The sequence below is a fragment of the Aedes albopictus genome, chromosome 3, assembly GCF_035046485.1.
Source record: "Aedes albopictus strain Foshan chromosome 3, AalbF5, whole genome shotgun sequence".
NCBI lineage: Eukaryota > Metazoa > Arthropoda > Insecta > Diptera > Culicidae > Aedes > Aedes albopictus.
The window spans coordinates 236,064,825-236,086,518 of NC_085138.1; the positions used below are offsets into that span (position 1 = coordinate 236,064,825).

At 40.9% G+C, this 21,694-nt stretch overlaps 2 protein-coding genes across 2 annotated transcripts; both read left to right on the forward strand.

The window, feature by feature from the left end:
• The first annotated feature begins 586 nt into the window (after positions 1-586).
• Positions 587-19,796, forward strand: LOC109431999 (glycosyltransferase 25 family member). The gene is made up of 5 exons (XM_029868439.2): positions 587-966; positions 1,045-1,273; positions 17,928-18,457; positions 18,522-18,725; positions 18,918-19,796. The coding sequence occupies exons 1-5, from the start codon at positions 779-781 to the stop codon at positions 19,585-19,587; spliced, it is 1,821 nt and encodes a 606-aa protein (XP_029724299.2). The 5' UTR covers positions 587-778; the 3' UTR covers positions 19,588-19,796.
• Positions 15,947-17,628, forward strand: LOC109432000 (zinc finger protein 572). The gene is made up of 2 exons (XM_029868402.2): positions 15,947-17,455; positions 17,516-17,628. Exons 1-2 carry the CDS (start codon positions 16,097-16,099, stop codon positions 17,531-17,533), a joined length of 1,377 nt encoding a protein of 458 aa, XP_029724262.1. The 5' UTR covers positions 15,947-16,096; the 3' UTR covers positions 17,534-17,628.
• Positions 19,797-21,694: the final 1,898 nt, after the last annotated feature.

Consider the following 21,694-nt stretch of genomic DNA (forward strand, 5'->3'; position numbering starts at 1 on the left):
CTGAATACAAAAAGCGAGATTTTTTCATCGTGTTGTACAAAATACAACAGCGCAATCGCTCGAGGGTTAAAAAGGCAATCAGAGCTGGAGAACAGTAAGCTGCTGGAAAGATCGTGCTTCCGACCGAACTTTTCAAATCAAATGTTTTCTCCTCGACAAATCTTTCGACAAGAGGCATACGATTCAGATCAGAAAGCATTCCGAAATAGCTTAACCCTTCAGCATGCGCGCTGTTGTAAAAATACAACGATTACAATTTGTTTAAATTATGTAACTGAATAATTAGTTAACTACAAAAGATTTACAAACAAGCAAAAACTTTAAAATTTTCTGGCTTTGTAATGCTTTAATAGATGATTGAGCATCAAATTAATTTCAAGGTTTGTTCGATCTTGTGCTTATACGGCCCACAGTGATCAATTCTATGCTTTATTCATTTTACTTTCTCCAATTTTCGAATGAATTGCAAATGCGCAGGGTGGCAATTCCCCTTTCGCCTTCTAAATGTAATAAACCGACTTGTATGAAATTGATGAATGCTGGAAATAGTGTTCAAAGCGGAAGAATCAAAACATAAACAAATCCCCAGTATCCAGAACAGATGCGTTCTCCGTATGTTGTCGTGCACCGCGGCTTAGCACATGCCTCTATACTATTTCTGGACTCTGGTATGCGTGATTTCATGTGGCAGGATGTAATGTGACAAAATAGTGTACATTATCGTCGTCATCAAAATTGGATTAATTGAGCAAAATTTAAAGTAAAATATCATTTCACCATGAAACCGGTGTCGTCTGTTAGTTTTCTAGTGCTGTTGGCAGTCATAATCACTGTTCAAGGGAGCATCATGTATCAGAGCCCAAAAGTTCTAATCGTCACTTTAATCCGAAACAAAGAACATACACTGCCCTACTTTTTCTCTTATCTGGAAGATCAAGAATACCCGAAAGATCGAATCTCGCTATGGTAAGCATTTCATGATTCCTCATATTTATTCACAAATCATATTCTAATCGATGTCTACTTTCGATTCTACCCCATTAGGATTCGATCGGACTACAACGAGGATCGCAGTATAGACATCACAAAAGCCTGGCTCAAGAGAGTCTCGAAAAAGTATCACAGTGTGGATTTCGGCTACCGTAGCGATGCAGAGAAACGGCCCGACGAAAAGAGCAGTACCCATTGGTCAGAGGACCGGTTCGCCGATGTGATCCGACTGAAACAGGAAGCGCTCGACAAGGGAAGGAAAATGTGGGCCGACTTCGTTTTGGTGAGTAGATTACGAGTTATTTGTGATTGGATTCCTCAAGGCATTCTCCGACAAAAACCCCCCATGGCGAAGTGAACAAACCTGCCGATAATATCCATTATCACCCTATAAAAACAATTAGAATTCGCCCTGGCGCGGATTTGACGCGGAATGGATTTTGCTGCTTCGTCATGCAAATTTTTTTGAGTGTACATGTTTTTACGCTGATTTGCATCATAGTCTTATTGTGTGAGATTTCCTTGTTTTTATCTACCAACCAGCCATTGACGAACCCCTTCAACGTACACCCGATTCTTTTTTTTTGCACGGGTCTGGTTTTTGCTATAACTCTAGTCATTTTTTAGTCGATTCTCATGAAATTTTGTACACTGATAACCGTGCCTACATTCTTACCTATATGTGTAGGGTAAGAAATCAAGCTTTGAACTAGTCAAATTGGGTTCTATAACATTCCCCAGAAAACCATTCCCCAGAAAACCAATCCCCAGAATTCCATTCCCCAGAATGTACCATTCCCCAGAAAACCATTTCCCAGAAACCCATTCCCCAGAATGTACCATTCCCCAGAAATCCATTCCCCAGAATGTACCATTCCCCAGAATTCCATTCCCCAGAATGTACCATTCCCCAGAAAAAAATAAAACTATTGCTTTAATTCTGAATGGTTTATATTTTTCATATCCGGGGAAATGTACTTATGTGGCCGAATAAAACACTTCCACACGCGGACATTACATAATAAAAACATGCACATTTATTGACACAAGACTACTATTTACATTATGTACACAATAATACAAACGGATTAAAAGTAATCTCGCGGAGATCGCGCGGGCAGCATCTTGCTGCTGTTGCAGATGATGGCGTTCTGTTGTTTCTGCTGCCGTTCGTCGTCGTCGTCGGCGGCGGCGGTCGTCGTCCATCCGTCGTCGTGATGAGACGAGCCTTGCCGATGACGCTTCCATAGGGGGCACTCGCCTAACGTTGGATGCTCGTTCACAACATCTCCCCCTTTTAGGATGACGAACGATATTGGACCAAGGTGCTTTTCTTCGAGGCTACGAAGAAACACTTGATCGTACGATGTGGAGTGAAGCTCGTTGTTGCCCCACCATTGCGCCTACCGTGGAAAGTAATGATGCACAGGATGCTGACTATCTGCTGCTGCTGTGTGGCCAGACAGGATGCATCCGATGACGCCGTGCATCTTGGGGATCAGAACCGGGCTTGCGCAGAAGGACGTGGCCAGGAAAACGTCTGGCTTCTGCTGCCTTTCGTGATCCGAACGGTGTTGATTTGGAATGGTGGAAAACGAGCGACTGTCTTCTGGACCGAGTCATTGTGCTGCAGGAGGTAACTGCGTCGACGAGTGCGTCTCCTGACGAGCTGCGACTGTCAAGTCCAAAAGATGGTGATTATGTCGATCGATACAAAAACAGCCATCTTGTAGATCGACGATCAATCACCAAAAGGAGGACACCGTGTGAAGATGGCATCGGACTCCTTGTTGCGGTGCATGTTTGATCCTGGTGATGTTGGAGGGAATATCCATCCTCCGAATCGAACCGCGCTGCCATGGGAGGACGCTGACTGTGCGTTTGGACTCCCACTGGACTTCCACTTGGTTGCCAGATTCGGCGATGGCGTTGGATGATGGGGTTTAATGACCATCATTCGGAAGCAAACCCGTGCTCCTGCAGGAGGACATTGGCGATGTGCGACTCCAGCCGGGTTCTGCTGTGCGACGATGACGGTGCATTTTCGTCCATCTTCCCTCCCGCGTAGGATCGTTGAGTTGGTCGTTTGGAGCTGCGGTACGTCCCAACTACTAAAAACCTCGTCGCCACTTTCATATCCGGGGAAATGTACTTATGTGGCCGAATAAAACACTTCCACACGCGGACATTACATAATAAAAACATGCACATTTATTGACACAAGACTACTATTTACATTATGTACACAATATTACAAACGGATTAAAAGTAATCTCGCGGAGATCGCGCGGGCAGCATCTTGCTGCTGTTGCAGATGATGGCGTTCTGTTGTTTCTGCTGCCGTTCGTCGTCGTCGTCGTCGTCGGCGGCGGCGGTCGTCGTCCATCCGTCGTCGTGATGAGACGAGCCTTGCCGATGACGCTTCCATAGGGGGCACTCGCCTAACGTTGGATGCTCGTTCACAACAATATTAATAGCTAAAAATCAAATATTTGTTCGTAAAAAATCACCGGAAGAAACATCCTGCCAAAAATTCTTATTTGACTAGAAAAACTTCGGAAATAAGCATGATTTGCCTTTACAATTTAGGCTATTGGTATAATTATTGGCATCGCAACTGCTTACTTTTTCAACATACATTTTTCCTTCTTTTCTGCATAGGCTGTTCTTTCGAATTGTACTTTTCAGTAAATTAACGGCATCAAAACTTCTTACATTTTCTACGTAGTTTTTTCCTTCTTTTCTGCATAGGCTATTGTTTCAAGTTACACTATTCAGGTAATTATCGGCACCACTAGCACAGGTGTTTAGAAATTTAGAAAAAATATGAAATAAATATAACAGCAATTTTAACACCGGTGGAGGCTGTAATGCCCATAATTTCCCGAAAAGTGCAATTCGAAAGAACAGCCTATGCAAAAAAGAAGGGAGAATCTATGTTAAAAAAGTAAGCAGTTGCAATGCCGATAATTTCTTGAAAAGTGCAACTGGAAAGAACAGCCTATGCAAAAGAAGGGAAAATTTTTGATAAACATATAAGCAGTTGTAATGCCAACAATTCTTATAACGACTCAAACATTTTTTTACGAAGAAGGAAACGTAACACTCTGATAATTGCCATCGTACATCGATTTAACGGTTCATTTGAAAATTTGAGAGTTGACCAACTGCCAATTCGCGTCGCTCGCATAGTTTTTGTTTGAGTTTGACGTTTGCTCACTACTGCCACCTATAGTTGATGATTGGCCAAATTCATTCCTTTTAGAATTAAGCGAACCTATTTCCGAGACTAAAATTTAAATCGAAAAAAGTTCGAAGTGTTACGTCTGTTTGTCTGTGGTGACATTGTTTTCGCGGCATTCAAAAACCCAACAATTTCCTTTTTTTAAACAAGCTTTTTTTAGAATTTAGGCAATTGGTACAATTATTGGAATTATAACTGCTTTCATTTTCAACATAGACTTTTCCTTCTTTGCTGCATAGGCTATTCTTTCGAATTGCACTTTTCAGGAAATTATCGGCATCACAACTGCTTACTTTTTCAACATAGATTTTCCTTTCTTTTCTACATAGGCTGTTCTTTCGAGTTACAATGTTTAGGCTAGTTACAATCGGCACCACAAGCACAGATGTTTAGAAATTTGAAAAAAAAATATATAATAAATATAACAGCAATTTAACACCGGTGGTTGTAATAATGCCCATAATTTCCTGAAAAGTGCAATTCGAAAGAACAGCTTATGTAGAAAAGAAGGGAGAATCTATGTTGAAAATGTAAGCAGTTATAATTTAAAAATTTTTACTAATTGCCTTAATTTTAAGAAGAATATTGTTTAAAAAGAAGGAACATTGTTGGGTTTTTGAATGCCAAAAGGAAAACAATGATACTTCTTCCCTTCTTCATTAAAAATATTTAGAATTGTTGGCATTAAAACTGCTTAAATGTTCACTTTTTCTATTCCATTCCATCAAGTATCAGGTATCAGTAGGTCGGCTCTAGAGGCACGTTCTCCTCCATTCGGGAAATTTGTGCCATCGCCATGAACACGAGCCTATTCATCATTTACCTGACGGAGAAGGGAAGGAAAAAGGATAGGACATGGGAAAGGACAGGTAAGGGAATAGGATCGTCATACTCGCAAAAGCGTACCACAATGGGTTCACATTCCTGAAAAGGACACTGTAATAACGCATAAGCGTGCCGAACAGCGCCCTGAAAAGGGCACTGTGATATGCATAAAGCGTAAAGAGAGTCTATAGCTCTTTACCACAGCGGGTCAAGAACAACAGAACGTCCTGAAGATTCAGGTTTCTGAAGTCAGTTTCACTTAATAAGTGTTTCCCGAGTACTCGGAAACGCAATTGCGCAAAAACTGGACAGTTACATATTAAATGATACGAAGTTCCATAATCGGATTCACAGCTATCACATGCAAATGAATCAGCTTGCTGAATATTCGCCATGTGATAGCTGAGTCGGCAGTGGCCAGTCAATGCTTTGACCAGAATGCTGCAATTCTGCTTTGACAGATTTGTTAGATACTTTGCCACCCCTAGAGATGGCTCAGTACAATACAATTTTGTTTGACGACATGACTCCAAACTATTCCAGTATTGTTTGTGCTGAGTAGCAGCCCACGTGTCAATCCGAAGCTTCACCCAACACTTGGATACCGGAATAGCTGGCTCAGGGCCAATGAAGTCATGTGATGCTCCAGTGCGAGCTAACTCATCAGCCAATTCATTTCCAGCGATGGAAGAATGGCCAGGTACCCATACAAGGTGAACAGCGTTTGCTGAATTCAGCTCCTCAATTTGAGTTCGACAAGCGATAACTATCTTCGACCTGGAGTTGGCCGAAGCAAGTGCTTTAATTGCAGCCTGGCTATCTGAACAGAAGTATATTACTTTGCCCATTACGTGCTGCTGAAGTGCTGATTGCACTCCGCACATAAGAGCAAAGATTTCGGCCTGAAAAACGGTGCAGTGTCTGCCAAGTGAATAAGACTGATACAGCCTTAGCTCACGAGAATAAACACCAGCACCTGCTCGACCTTCGAGAAGGGAGCCATCAGTGTAACATACGATGCCGTCTGAAATACTTCTCTCCAGATAACCAGATGTCCACTCTTCCCGGGAAGGGAATTTCGTGGAAAATGTCCTATATGGAAAATTACAAGCAATTGTAAGATCACTTGGAGCAAGGACAACTTTGTCCCAATTCACCAAAAGTGGAAACAACGAGGTGTGTGTTGAACTGCGGTTCACAGGAGTTTCCTCTAGTAAACCGAGTACCCATAGGCGGTAAGTGCAAGAAAGTGCTTCTTGTTTGAGATGAATGTGTAGTGGGGCAACGTCAAAGAGAACTTCGAGAGCTGCCGTGGGAGTTGAAGAGAACGCTCCAGACATCGCCATTAAGCACATCCTTTGGAGATGGCCTAACTTTGATTGGACCGTTCTCACTTCGCCCTTTTGCCACCACACAAGGCATCCATAGGCCAATATTGGCCGAACAACAGTTGTGTAGATCCATTTGATATACTTGGGTTTAAGACCCCAAGTTGTACCAAAGGTTCGCCGGCATTGCCCGAAGGCCATACAAGCTTTCTTGATTCTGAACTCAACATGAGGTGTCCAGGAAAGCTTGGAATCAAGAATGACTCCAACGTACTTTACCTGTTCAGTCACATCGATTTCAGAATCAAAGAGACGCAAAGGTCGAACGCCATTACGGTTTCGCCTTTCCGTGAAAAGAACAATAGATGTTTTACTCGGATTAACCGAAAGGCCATATTGGCGACACCAACCCTCTACTACCTGAAGGGCGTTTTGCATCAGGTCGAAAAGGGTGCTGATGCACATACCAACTAACAATGTTAGGTAGTCGTCGGCAAAACCATAAGTAGGAAAACCGCTATTATTGAGTTGCCTCAATAGCGTATCAGCTACGAGATTCCATAAAAGTGGTGATAAGACTCCCCCTTGGGGGCATCCACAAACACTCAATTTCCTAATCGCCGCTTGACGCAATGTCGAGAAGAGATGTCGGTTTTTGAGCATTTGGTGAATCCAATTGGAAATCATTGGAGATATACCATGACCCCGTGCGGCTTCCAATATGGCATCGAAAGGCACGTTGTCAAAGGCACCCTCGATATCTAAGAAAACACCCAAGCAGGATTGCTTTTGAGCGAATGCCTTCTCGATATCGTAAACAACTTTGTGTAAAAGAGTCACAGTGGACTTTCCAGATTGGTAAGCACGTTGGTTCACATGAAGAGGTACATTGGCCAGATGAACATCACGGATGTGATGATCGACTATGCGTTCTAAGCATTTCAGAAGAAAAGAGGTCAAACTGATAGGTCTGAAGCTCTTTGCTTCTTCATACGACGCGCGACCCACTTTCGGAATAAACTTCACAGTAATATCCCGCCAGGATTTGGGAATATACCCTGTAGCAAAACTGCAAACAAGTAGTTGTTTCAAAACATGTTTGAAATGATCAAATCCCTTCTGAAGCAAAATAGGATAAATCCCATCTGCCCCAGGAGATTTGAAAGGAGCAAAGCTATTAAGTGCCCATTCAATCGATTCTAAAGTTATGATACTCCGAGCCGAAGCTAAAGAATCATAACTACAAGAAAAGACATCAGGTTCACCCGAAGATGTAATATCCACACATCCGGGGAAGTGTGTACTGAAAAAAACATTCTAAAACTTCCTCATCAGAGGAAGTGAAATCACCATTTGGCAAACGAAGTTCGTTCACTTGAAAATCCTTAGATTTTGCAAGGATTTTGTTCAATCGACTGGCTTCACTCAGACTGGAAACATTTGTACAAAGGTTTTTCCAGCCGGATCGTTCAGCAGACCGAAGAGCTTTCTGGTATTTAGAATTGTTGGCATTAAAACTGCTTAAATGTTCACTTTTTCTATTCCATTCCATAGTATTGGAATAATGATGAAAGCCCTTCTCATACCGCATGAATGAAGAGCCTTTGAAGCGAATAATTAGGAACAGCCATTGGGATGGATCCCTCCAACCGTTTGCAAAGAAAAACGTGGTCAGTTGAGTCTTTAGTATCTTGTACACTGAACAACATCAGAAGAATATGCGTTTTCTCTGTAAATTTTGCACATCACCTTTAAAACGTTATTCATCGTAAAACAAGTGCTGCACAATTTTCACAAATCTGTCAAAAACAAAACATTTTATAGCAACGCAACTAACAGTTTGTGAACTTTCAAGATAGGTTTAAAGATCAACATGCAACTGTGTACAATGGTAATTAAACGTTTGAACCATTGTAGAATATTTTTATGGATATGTATGTATGTATACATTTTTACCTTAATTTGTTACATATACCGTACAAAAAATAGATATTTGCTCGTAATAACACTATAATGTTAAAATCCTTGCCTATAATACTTATGACACACATGTGATACAAGAATCACTGTACAATTGCGCTTGAAATGAATGCCATACTGAAAATTCTCTCAGTTCAAGTCAGTCTTGTTAGAATTTTCTTGACACTGCGTACCGTTGTACAGGAATCATACTCGTATCACATGTCTGTCCGGGACATATCATTATGATCAACATTTTACTGTTTGTGTATCGAATTAAACTTTTTAGCAGAGTATATTAAGCTTTTCTGGGGAATGGTACATTCTGGGGAATGGATTTCTGGGGAATGGTACATTCTGGGGAATGGATTTCTGGGGAATGGATTTCTGGGAAATGGTACATTCTGGGAAATGGTTTTCTGGGGAATGGAATTCTGGGGATTGGTATTCTGGGGAATGGTTTTCTGGGGAATGTTATAGAATCGTCAAATTGTAATCTTAATTTGAACCATTCCAAAATTCATTAAAACGACGTACTTTTCAGGCAAATATTGTCCCGAAAAAGATGTTAAACAGCTTTCCGTAATATAACCTGATAACATGGACTTTAAAAGCATTGAAAAAAGCGCTTTTGTCATGGAAAACAGGCAATTGAAAAATCACTGTGATTTCACTCATTTCCCCCAAGAGAAAGCACATTTTCGGTGCACTCGTACAGCTCATGCATTGTATCACACGCAATATGTGAACACATCAAATGAAAGCTTATTTTTTTTATATATTTGCACTATTTATTTATCAGAAATCATGGCTTTTACAATTTTGTTAGGCTTGGCAGAAATTTGTAACACTTTCAGCTGCGAATGAATCAGTAAGTCCCTATGGAGAAATTATGGTTGAACAGTAAATTTGAACAACGGAAGGGAAAAATTATTCAGCAAAAACCTTCGAATAACTTAACTAAGCTTAACCTAATCTATACTAAAATATCACAGCTTTTATGGAAAAATGTTCACGATTAGTGGATTTGTGGACATCTCACAAGATGTTTTGAATTTGTTTGTTGCCTTTTGAACAAATTCGATGATAGTTTCTGTTTCATCAATTTGGTGAAGTTCATCTGTTGGAAACCAGGGATGCAAATCGAAGATCATCTTTAATAGCTTGTTCTGCTTAACCTGGAGGCGTCTTAGATGGGACAGAGCACAACTTTGCCACACTGGGCAGCCGTAGGTGAGGACTGGCCTGAACACACACTTGTAAAGAAATAGTTTGTTCGCCAATTGGAGGGATGATCTGCGATTGATCAACGAATACATTGACCGTGTCAAACCGTTGACTTTGTTGATGCTACTATTGATGTGCTTGTCGAACAGTAGTTTTTCATCCATGGTTAACCCTTTCCTTCCCACGACTTTGAACGACTATATCTATGTCAAGAAAGCGTTTCCGAAAAAAGTGCTTGAACAAAAGTTATTGCAAATTGATTTAATTTTTCGAAATCAACGAAAAAAATTTTAGTTGTAAATCAATAGTATTTTGATTGTTTATCAATAGTTCCACTATTGAAACAAGTAGTTGGGAGTTGGGTTTGTCTAATGGGATTACAATCATATTCTAAAAACTGTTGCATCATATTCATCTGATTTCGTTTGTCTCGAGTTCGTCGAAAATCGATGGTGCTCTAGAGCAACCATGGGAAGTAGAGGGTTAACCCCAAGTATCAAGCTTCATTTTTCCATGGAATTCTGATTCCATTTACGCTGAGTTCAGTTGCTGGTAGGTGTCTTGGAGCTCTCTTTCGCGTGAAGAAGATTGCCTGGGTCTTTGCAGCATTCGTCTTAATACGCCACTTCTGCTGGAATTCCTCTAGTTTGTTCTGCGCATGTTGAAGTTTGCAGCTGATGACTCTCGGATCGACGTCAGAAACCAGGAACGCCGTATCATCCGCGAAAAATGCGTAAGTAACTCCGTCAACCATAAGGACGTCACTGGTGAAAACGTTGTAGAGCGTAGGGCTTAAATCTGATCCCTGGGGGACGCCGCATGGAATGTCGAACTTTTCTGACCTACACTCGTTGACTGACACTTGAAATGTTCGCTCGAGAAGGAATGATTGATCAACTTCACTATGTACAGCGGACAGTTGCTTCTATGTAGTTTGTAGATTATTGCTTCCTGCCAAACGGAATCATAAGCTTTTTCCACATCTAGCATAAGCATTCCAGTCGATTTTTTGGTAACAAATCCTTCTCTCACTATTTTCCTTATTCGAGTTAATTGATGATTAGTAGAGTGACCAGCTTTAAATCCAAATTGTTCATTGATTCGGAATCACTGCATTGGTATCCAAATGCCGATTCAACCGATTGAGGATGATCCGTTCAAGCACTTTGCTAAGGCTGCTAAGCAGGCTGATGGGGCAGTAGTTGGTAGGCAGCGTAACATCTTTTTTGGGCTTAGGAATGGCCACTACTGTTGCATGTTTCCACATAGAGGGAAAATACATCAGTCTAATGCATCCATTGAAAATTTTAGTTAGGTAGACCAGACCCTTTCGGGGTAGGTGTTTGAGCAACGTATTAAACAGTGTTACATAATATGTAGGGTGGGCGGGGCAAGATGGGTCGCCTAAGGATGGATCACCATAACTTCGTAAATACAAATCGGATTGGTTTGCATTCGTCCGCTACTCTTTAATACACTAGTTAGCTATGCTAAAAGTCGATAAAAAGTTCATTAAATACAAAATATGATGTTAGACAAGCAGTTTTAAAAAGTGATCGATTTTGCGCCGTGAAAAAAGTGCGGGGCAAGATCGGTCACCTTTTAAGTAATTCACATTTTCTCAACGAAAAACGTCAATCCATATCCATACTGAGTAAACAAGAGCTACTAGTAAACATTTTATAAATTCATTTGGAATATAAAAAACTTTACGATTTGAGTGGTCCTAAGGCAACTTGTAAATCGATGTTTTCACTTAAAAAATATCATAATTTTATGTTATAATTTTGAGCGTTCATTCCGCTTGATTGAAGTCATTTATGAGTGTTGAGAACCACTGAACATCTCTCAACTCTCGCCGCTCTGCTTGCTCGCCGATAGCATTTCAATATGCGATCGGTTGATGCACAAAAGCAGACATTAGATTTAGAAGCTTTGTAGTCGTCATCTTGTACATACGTGTCGCGTCTTGTAATGTAATCTTTCATGTCAATAAAGTTACATTTTAATTTGTTTATTCGTTTACACCTGGAGTATCATTACACTACCATGTGTCTCGGCCATCCCGAACTCCAGGACGTAACAGTGGCGACGAGAAATTCGTAACCGTACGTGCAGTGAGGAGCCGCGACGCGATCATTTTTCCGCGGAGAGAAGATGGACGACACAATGGACTTCATGAGGAGTGATCAAGCCCAGCGCCAGCCTTCAGTGTCATCGGCTGGACAGAACCTACATCAGCATCAAGTGGGTCAGTGGCTACACTCGCCGGTTCTGCTATCAATACACCAGAACCAAAACACTCCATCATTCTCATCATCGTCATCACATCAGCCCGTGGAAATTCATCCTTTACAGCACCATAACATCTATCAAAATCAGTACAGTCACTCGCATCAACCGCCAGCTGGATTCAATGGGCCATTCAGCAATCCGCCATTGTGTTATGCGCAGCCAGTAGTGGTACAACAAACACCACTACCACCTTCTACCGTCCAGTTTTCACTCGGTCAGAAGCAGTCCGAGCAGATGCGAGAAGCTAGTGAAAGGTACTTCGAAGGTATGCAACAGCTGCTGCAGCTTCAGTATCAACATACCATGGAATTAGTAAATCAACAATTCCATTGGTTTTCGATGTTTTGGAGTACCCGACAACAAGCACACAACAGTCGTCCCCGATCATCACACAACTGCAAGGAACATCGTATCAAGCTCCATATCCAAACGTCGTCGCTACTACGGCAATAAACGAGCGACATCAGCAGAAGTCTTCAATTGACCAGCTGATTGTTCCCGCGCCGGCGACGGTGACGACGACTCAGTGTGATGAACAGCAGCAACAGCAGAAACAACAATCAAAAGCGCCTATCACCGTACCTGCAGCCCCCGACGGCAGTGATGAAAACGAACTCGAACACACTCGGCAGAACAAAGATACAGCAGAGGTGTTCAATCCGTACCACGTTGGATCACCTCGGGAGGCAACTATCATTTTCGATCAGGTTCAACCGATCAACACCAAATGTATCGTCCTCGAGTTTGATGCCTCTACAGTTGAATCTACCATTAGCTTTCACCAAATTGATGATGATGATGATGATGGTTTCCATTCATTGTAGCACGGTACTAAGCCCGATAGCAGTGGGCTGTCCATCCAATGTGATTTGACCAAGCAAAACATTATAATTATACAACCAAGATCATACAATTATATATAGTGCAAGCACTTCACATTGGAGGATGCCCCAATGAATGTGAAAAAGAAGAAGCGGTCATTCTCCACATAAAAGTTATAATAAGAAGTTGGCATCTCCACTCTTCCCAACCATTATGTTTCGACCAGGGCCCTACATTTTCAATTTCAATTGAAATTTTCAGGCGAAGTTTGTAAACAATGTTTTCAATCGTCAATGGAAACAAGGCGCCATCGTCGTCACTCAGCCCGACTGTCATCGTCACCGATGAACCGACGCTGCTGCGTCGTCGCAGATGCCACCTTGTTTCGCACTCACAAGCTCACGCACGCTCGTTCGACATCGAATGAATTTCTCCGTTATAACTCAATTAATGAGTGTAACAACCGTCAAATCTGTGTAATGTTAATGTATGCTATGCATATTTTACTGAAATAGTTTATTACCCATAAAAAAATTAGGCAAACATACATTTTAGACAATTTGAAAATTTCAATTGAATCCCAGTCGGTGTGAAAATGAGCCGCCACCCGTCGTTGCGTCGAAGAAAGTGACAAAAAAGGGCGGATGAAGCAAAGCGCATGCATGTTGTTTTGAATGTTCTCGTCGTCGGCGTCCGTCCGATGCTGATGGGCGCTCGCTTTCAGCGTCATGTTTTGGTTTCGACGATGTAGGCCCCTGGTTTCGACTGACAGCTCTTATTTCCCTCCACTCCCAAAAAAAAAAATGTTGTTTTATACCAAATGTTTTAAAATACCTTGAATTAAAATACAAAAATATAAAAATTGTTTATTAAAAAAATAATTGTATTTACCATTAACTTTCACCAAATTAATCCAAAACTCATTCAACACCTTTTGGATCGGAATGGGCATCGCATGGACTCAACGAGTGAACGTGCATCGGTTTCCAGTGATGTCTTCGTGTGGATAGTCAACCATGGTGGAACCAGGATCAAGCTCCGATGGTCGAACATCATTTCTCGTCAACATGATCACCGACCACGCTATCAACACTGTCCACCATCACCGCTCTTCCCACGTCCGACGACCGCTGCCATGGAAACATCGTCAACGATTTAGCGGGGGAGATGTTGAGAACCACTGAACATCTCTCAACTCTCGCCGCTCTGCTTGCTCGCCGATAGCATTTCAATATGCGATCGGTTGATGCACAAAAGCAGACATTAGATTTAGAAGCTTTGTAGTCGTCATCTTGTACATACGTGTCGCGTCTTGTAATGTAATCTTTCATGTCAATAAAGTTACATTTTAATTTGTTTATTCGTTTACACCTGGAGTATCATTACACTACCATGTGTCTCGGCCATCCCGAACTCCAGGATGTAACAATGAGATAGTCTTGTAATAAAAAATAAATAACTTTTGAATGCTCCAAAAAATACGTTCAAAATTGAAGGTGACCCATCTTGCCCCGCGACCGTTTATATGGAGATTATATGGAATGTATCGCATAAAAAAAATGGCAAAAAACCATTTTATTTTTTATTTCCAATGAGAGTGAATAATTTTTCAATTAATGCCCCAAACTTTTGTATATTCATGCTGGTCATCTAACAAAATTATTAACATAATCAAAACATGAGTAATGCGCCCGAAAATGGCACTGACCCATCTTGCCCCGCGACCCATCTTGCCCCGCCCCACCCTAATTATCGAAATTTCTTGAGTTGTAGTGTCAAATTATCCTCATATTGTGCGTTTGGCACTAAATTGATTTCCGAAAAAACTTCATTGACTTCCGCTGCCTTTCCTATGCGTTAAACATAACGTCGGAAGTAGTGCGCTGTACAGTAAATCTGGTTTTCTATACAGCGCACTACTCCCGACGTTATGTTTAACGCATAGGAAAAGCAGCGGAAGTCAATGAAGTTTTTTCGGAAATCAATTTAGTGCTAAACGCACAATATTAAAGCACCAGAACCGCTCTGGGAGTTTTCAATTTTCAACCGATTTCCGCACTCCAAACAAAACGAAAACAAAAACAAGCGAGAGTAGAGGCAAATATTTCATAATGGCGAAAACAAAACACTGATTTTTTTTCGGAATAAAATTTTTCAATATAATCTAAATAAAATGTGTGGGATTATGCTTGAATCACATGCTGACTTGCTTTTAGCATGATAAAACGGTGTTAAAATCAATTTTTCGAACGAAAATAGATATGTTCTTGGTTGGCCGTTACGTCCTTCTAATGGTTCTAAAATTGTATAGAGGGTAGGCGCAATTTGTCCCCAGTTGACAGCCAGCTTGCTCCTCTGGGCTCAACGAGCGGGTTCCGACTGTACATCGGGCGGGTTGCATTTATGTTTTGTCGTGTAACGGGGGGTCCATCAATTTGAGTAACCAAATGCATTTTCCTTCCTTTTTAGCGCCACCTTAAACATTTTTGAAGACAAGGTGTAAATATTTAGTGGGCCGGTCTCAGCGACAATTACATGGGGTCTAAATTATATTGGTCACCCTAGTCTATTTTACGAAACAACAGCTTTGATATTCTTCATTACACCAACAAAGCTAGCCATGAAAATGTTTGACAATTCACAGGTCATTTTGACAGACCACACACATGCACGAAAAAGACGGATAACATATTCTACTTTATCGATCTTGTTGCCGTCCTTTTCATGCTCATGTTACATCTGTCAAAATGACCTGAGATTTGTCAGTCATTTTGAGGTTAGGTTCGTTGGTGTAATAAAGAATTGATATTAACACTCACAGGCTACGACGCGACCTCCTGTCAAATTTTCATTCATGAAATGAGCGATCAGCTGATCCTAAACGTCTCGTAAAATTTTTAGCCATTTAGGGTCGATTTCTTCACCTCGGCTTAACCGGTAAGCCAGGCTTACCCATATAGTTAAACCTGGTTTAGGGAACGTTCAAAAATTACGTCCAACATATGGGGGAGGGGGGGGTCTATAAAAGTGTGACAGTACGTGTATTGGGTATAGGGAAATTGCGTGATAGAGGGCGGAGGGGGGGGGGGGTCTAGAAATCCCAAAAAACGATGGAGGTAATTTTTGAATCTTCCCTTAACGCTTAAGCCAGGGTGAAGAAATCGGCCCTTAGGCTGATTTTGCCCGAAAATTATTGTTGCCAAAATCGTGTTATCACATTGCCTTACATTGCCATTCCTCACACTTTCAGTCACAGGGAATCATGTTTATCACAACAAAGTTTGACGTTTGTTTATCAGTTCAAAAAGTTCATGAAGTCCTTTGGAGTTCTTTAATTTTAGACCTGAAAAATTTAAATTTATTCCTATAAATCATCTACATTTGGTAACAACAACCGTGGCTTACCATGGCATCGTCCGGAGATGGCGAATCATTTCCCACAAACGTTACCATTCTGCAGTATTTGCTGGAAAACGAGACGGCAAAAACTTCGGGCGTTGGTTCGAGTGCAAAAGATTACGATGTCTCATCGACGGCGATGGTGGATCGATCAGGAAGCGATAACAAGCGCTCGGATCCGGAGCCGATTACGGTCTATGAGTGCCCTAAGCCCGGATGTGACAAGCACTACCTGCAGTTGGATCATCTTAAGGCGCACGAAAAAATACATTCTGGCGATTTGGTCTGCAAATGGGAGTCTTACCCGGAGGAGCGTGATACGGAGGAAGATGGAGAGGAAAGTGGGCTGAAGTTTCTGCTGAAAAATGAAAATCTGGAACTGGTTTACGAGGACAGTGAATCAGAAGCAGAAAAAGATGGCAACCTGGTGGTTGAAGTGGAACAGTGCTCTGGCTCCGAAGCGGAAGAGGAGGTAGAATGTCTACCGGAAATACTAACAGACGAAGACATGCAAATTCCTGACTATCTGGATCAAGATAGTAACACAGTCGGTGAAGGAGAAAGACGCATAATACAAGTGTACGATGCTGATGTGAACCTGGAGGAAAATTTCGTACTCCTGGAAGAAGATCCGGATGAATATGTGCAAATTAGCTCTAATCAGGACCAGCCTATGCGAACATTTTCAACAAAAGCTAGGAAGTTCCCTTGTCCGTGGGAGGGATGTAAAAAATCGTATACAAAATCCTCACATATAACAGCCCACATGCGAGTGCATACCGGAGAATTGCCTTTCGTTTGCACCTGGGAAGGATGTGATGGCCGCTTTTCACGGGCGGAAACTCTCACCAGACACTTCCGGAAGCACTCAGGGGAACGAAATTTTGGATGTCCTGTGTGCAGTGCATCGTTTCTAAGGAAAGACCACCTTCGAGGTCATATGAAACGGCATAACATAGATCGTTTTGTCATAGAGAAGGTCATCAAAAGCCCGGACAAAACAAAACCAACCTCTATGAAGCTGTCGGCCATTGCATCAAGACAGGGTAACAAAGCCAAGCGAAAACGGAAACCATCGACTCCGGCGGCCAGCAGTTCCCGGAATTACACCTGCACCCATCCGGGATGCGACAAAAGCTACACCCGAGCTAGCCATTTAAAGGCGCACGAAATCCTACATGGCGAAAATTTGCCATTCCGGTGTCCCTGGGAGGATTGTGGAAGATCCTTTGCAAGGTCGTTCGAATTGTCACGCCATAGGCGGCAGCACACCGGAGAGAAGAAGTTCGTTTGTCACATCTGCCAACAGGCGTTCATGCGGAGTGACCACCTGTCTATGCATGTCAAAAGGCACATATTTAGAGCGGTCAGTATTTTGTTTTTAAGTTTCAAACATGTTCACTAATTTCAAACTTTTGCTTTTTAGCATAAGGACGACCAGTAGCGGTTTAATTTTAATATTATTCGACTGACTATGCATATGCATATAAATATTTTATTTTGTTCATGTACTTTAAGAATAAAAGATATCCAACAGTATTTAGGTTTCACATAAGGGACTGTTTTATCATCCGAAAATTGGAAGTTGAACAACTAGGCTTAACTGTTTCTGGACAGTCTTGTAAGTTTTGGCAGAAGCGAAAGAGAAAGAAAAAGCTGGCTACGCCAATGGTCGCGTACGTCAATGACACGTGCGTCCCGAAAAGAGCAATAAATACAGCGGGGATTCGTTGTTTGGGTTCATGAGTATTTCAACCGTTGGCTGGTTCTCCAAAAAGATATCTTACCTTATTATTGATAGGTACTAAATTACATTGTTTAATTTGTTTTCTCTGCAGTTCTTAGACGCTGACGTTCTTCTCGCCAATCCAATTACAATCGCCAAGTTAGTGGACCTCAATTTACCAATCGTAGCACCAATGCTCCTATCAGATGGCTTGTATTCCAATTTTTGGTGTGGAATGACCACGGACTATTACTACCATCGGACAGATGAATACAAGGAAATACTCAACTATGAAAAAACGGGCCAATTTCCCGTCCCGATGGTACACAGTGCGGTCATGGTGAACATCAATGTCGCACAATCGTTGGCTCTTACGTTCGACAAGAAACGTCTTCCGCCTGGGCATTACAACGGTCCGCTAGACGATATCATCATTTTCGCCATGTCCGCTAACTACAGCTCGATTCCAATGCATATTTCCAATTCAGCGTCATATGGCTACATTTTGGTGCCTCTGGAACAAGGCGATACGTTGGAGAAAGACATGGAACAGCTTACGAATGCCAAAGTCTACATAATTAACGAATATGGTGCGGTGAAGCTAAAAGAAGATTTGAAACATTTCGTGAAGGAGGTTCCCAAGTAAGATGTGCATTACAATAGAAGTAATTATTTTTGTAACTGTTATTTCTTTCACTGTTTCAAGAGACAAAATGGACGTTTCTAAGATCTACATGATTAATTTAGAGAGAAGACCCGAACGGAGGAACAAAATGTTCAACAATTTCGATGAACTTGGTCTAGATGTGGAATTCTTCCCCGCTGTGGATGGACGGCAGCTAAACGACGAGAAGTTGCGGGAGATTGGCGTTAAATTTCTGCCTGGATATGCAGATCCATATCATAAAAGGTATGTTGTATGTTCTCGTAGTTTTGAGTAAAGTTCATCAACGAATATTTTAAGTCCAAATTCTTAAAAATGTGCTTTTAAAGTTTGGATTCAACGTTTTTACATTAGAATAAACATATCATTTGTTGTTGTTACTCTTTAATGGAGAACTGCAGTCTATTACATCATTGGTCAATATAATCCTTATTTCAGACCGATGACCATGGGTGAAATAGGTTGCTTTTTGAGTCACTACTACATCTGGCAAAAGATGATTGCGCTGAACCTAGAGGAAGTTCTCATCCTGGAAGATGACATTCGTTTTGAGCCCTACTTCAAACGTAGGGTTGCTCAAGTTCTGGCCGATGCTCGCCGTATTGGAGGATGGGACCTGATTTACTTTGGTCGCAAACGATTGCAGGAGGATGATGAGAAATGGGTTGAAGGATCTGAAACTTTAGTCGTAGCGGGATATTCCTATTGGACCCTAGGGTACCTCATATCCCTTCAGGGAGCCAGAAAATTGCTTGCAGAGCAACCTCTGCAAAAACTTGTTCCTGTAGACGAATATATACCGATCATGTTCAACAATCATCCCAACGAGTCATGGGTGAACCAATTTAACAATAGAAACTTAGTTGCCTGGAGCGCTGCCCCACTATTGCTCTATCCTACTCATTACACAGGCGACGATGGATACATTTCGGACACTGAAGACTCAGTTCAAATTGATAATTTTAATAAACCACAAAATGACACCTCGGAAAATTCGGTTGATAAAAAAGGTGATAAAGAGCAACTGAGCAGCAAAACACTGATGGACTCAACTATATCTAGAGACGAACACGAACTAAGTGTTGCCAATAGAAAAACTGAGCTCTAGCGCAGAGACGTGGGGTCACCTAAGCCTGAATTGATGACTGCCCTTAAACTGATGGAAGTTTATAACACAAGTGCAAAATGAGATTTAATCAAAACGTATAAGATAAGCAAAATTTTTAAAAGCAATGAACCAAAAATGTATATGTGCCTTATAGGTTTAGTGTTGTGTGTGTCTAAATTTAGAAATAAATCCCATTTTTCAAAATTTTACTTGATAATTGCACTTTTGAAAGAAATAGTCCCAAATGCAGCAGACGACGCTAGTCAATTCTATTAGGGGCTGTTTCACTTGCTTTGATGTTGTTGGCTGGTATACTGCCGTGAATCGCATATTAGTCCCATCTTTGGTGAATTTCCTATGCAAATGGGATAGATATGTGATTCACGGCAGTATAGTCTAGCTAGGCCAGCTGGAAAATTTGAAGCATGGAACTACGTACATACCGTCGTGCGGGGTTACTTTTGAAATGCGGGGCTACTTTGGAACTCTTGAATATGGATTTTTTTTTAAATTCAAAATATGGTTCAAATCTGTTTGATGTCTTTAGGACTATTATGATGCAATATTTTCCCCTTCATTTGGTTGAAATTGTTTTTCAAACAAACACTTTATTGCTTGTCAGCACTCAGCAGGGAATGCAATTATCGGCAAATTGAGACGAAAATCGGCCTTTTTTTTAAGCAACCGAACAAATCTCCGATTCTTTTTCCGGCGAGAAATGTTTATCGGTCGCTGCTGTTGTCCACGACCAAAGGTAGCCGACAACTGAAAATCGCTCTTTTCATTTTCGCTATCCAACTTTATCGCTGGCAAAGTTATCGCGATAATTATCAGAAGACAATAACAAAAAATTGTTCCGGATTCGAACCTAGACCCTCCACAAAAATGTTTCTTTGCTCGCACCATAACCACGCGACCACAAAAACTGCTCGAGAGGGACAAGAAATTTGATGCATAAAAGCTACCTTCGGTGACATTACGGAACAGCGAACAAAGAACAGAAAACAAGTCGACTTTTCATTCGTACCTAGTGATAATCCATTTTCGGCGCTGCGGACGAGCGAGAACACATTCTCGGGAGAAAACCGGGTTTGAATTTATCGCTCGTCTTTTTTCACCGATAATGCGTATGAGAGAGTTTTCTATGATCGCGATCGTGATCGATAATTTCATTCCCTGCTTGTCAGAACGCGAAAAAACATCGATTAAACCGAAAAAAAATATATATATATATATATATATATATATATATATATATATATATATATATATATATATATATATATATATATATATATATATATATATATATATATATATATATATACAGGGTGTTAGGTTCCTGAGTGCAAACTTTTTAAAGGGTGATAGAGGACCATAAATGGAGAAAAAAATTGTTCTACGCATATGGTCAAATCTCAACCGTTACGTAGTTATTGAACTTCCCATGTTTATGACTCTTTTTGCCTTAACTGACAATAACTTGAAAATGGTCAAACTTATCGAAGTTTTTTTACCCTTATTCGGAAGATTATTGAATTTTCTAACAAATGGCATCTTTGAATCGATTGGTTTAGTTAAATAACTAAATTTTCTAGAGCAAAATAGCTAAAAATAGTGAATTTTTATTGGTTTTTGTCAATTATCTTTGAAACATGCGTAATAAATTAAAATTCTTTCTTTGGCAAAGTTGTGACCCCTGTTACACACTACAATTCGTTCTTTGACACCAAACTTCTAGCTCTTTTCGTTTTGCTGCAATTTTGATTTAAATGTGCGGCACAATGCGCAAAAAAGGCTTTCCATGACAGTTGCAAATTTATGATCTGAAATGCGATGTTAAAATCAAAATTGCAACAAATCGACAAGAGATAGAAGTTTGGTGTCAAAGAACAAACTGTAGAGTGTAACAGGAGCCACAACTTTGCCAAAGAAAGAATTTTAATTTATTACGCATGTTTCAAAGATAATTGACAAAAACCAATAAAAATTCACTATTTTTAGCTATTTTGCTCTAGAAAACTTAGTTATTTAACTAAACCAATGGATTCAAAGATGCCATTTGTTAGAAAATTCAATAATCTTTCGAATAAGGGTAAAAAAACTT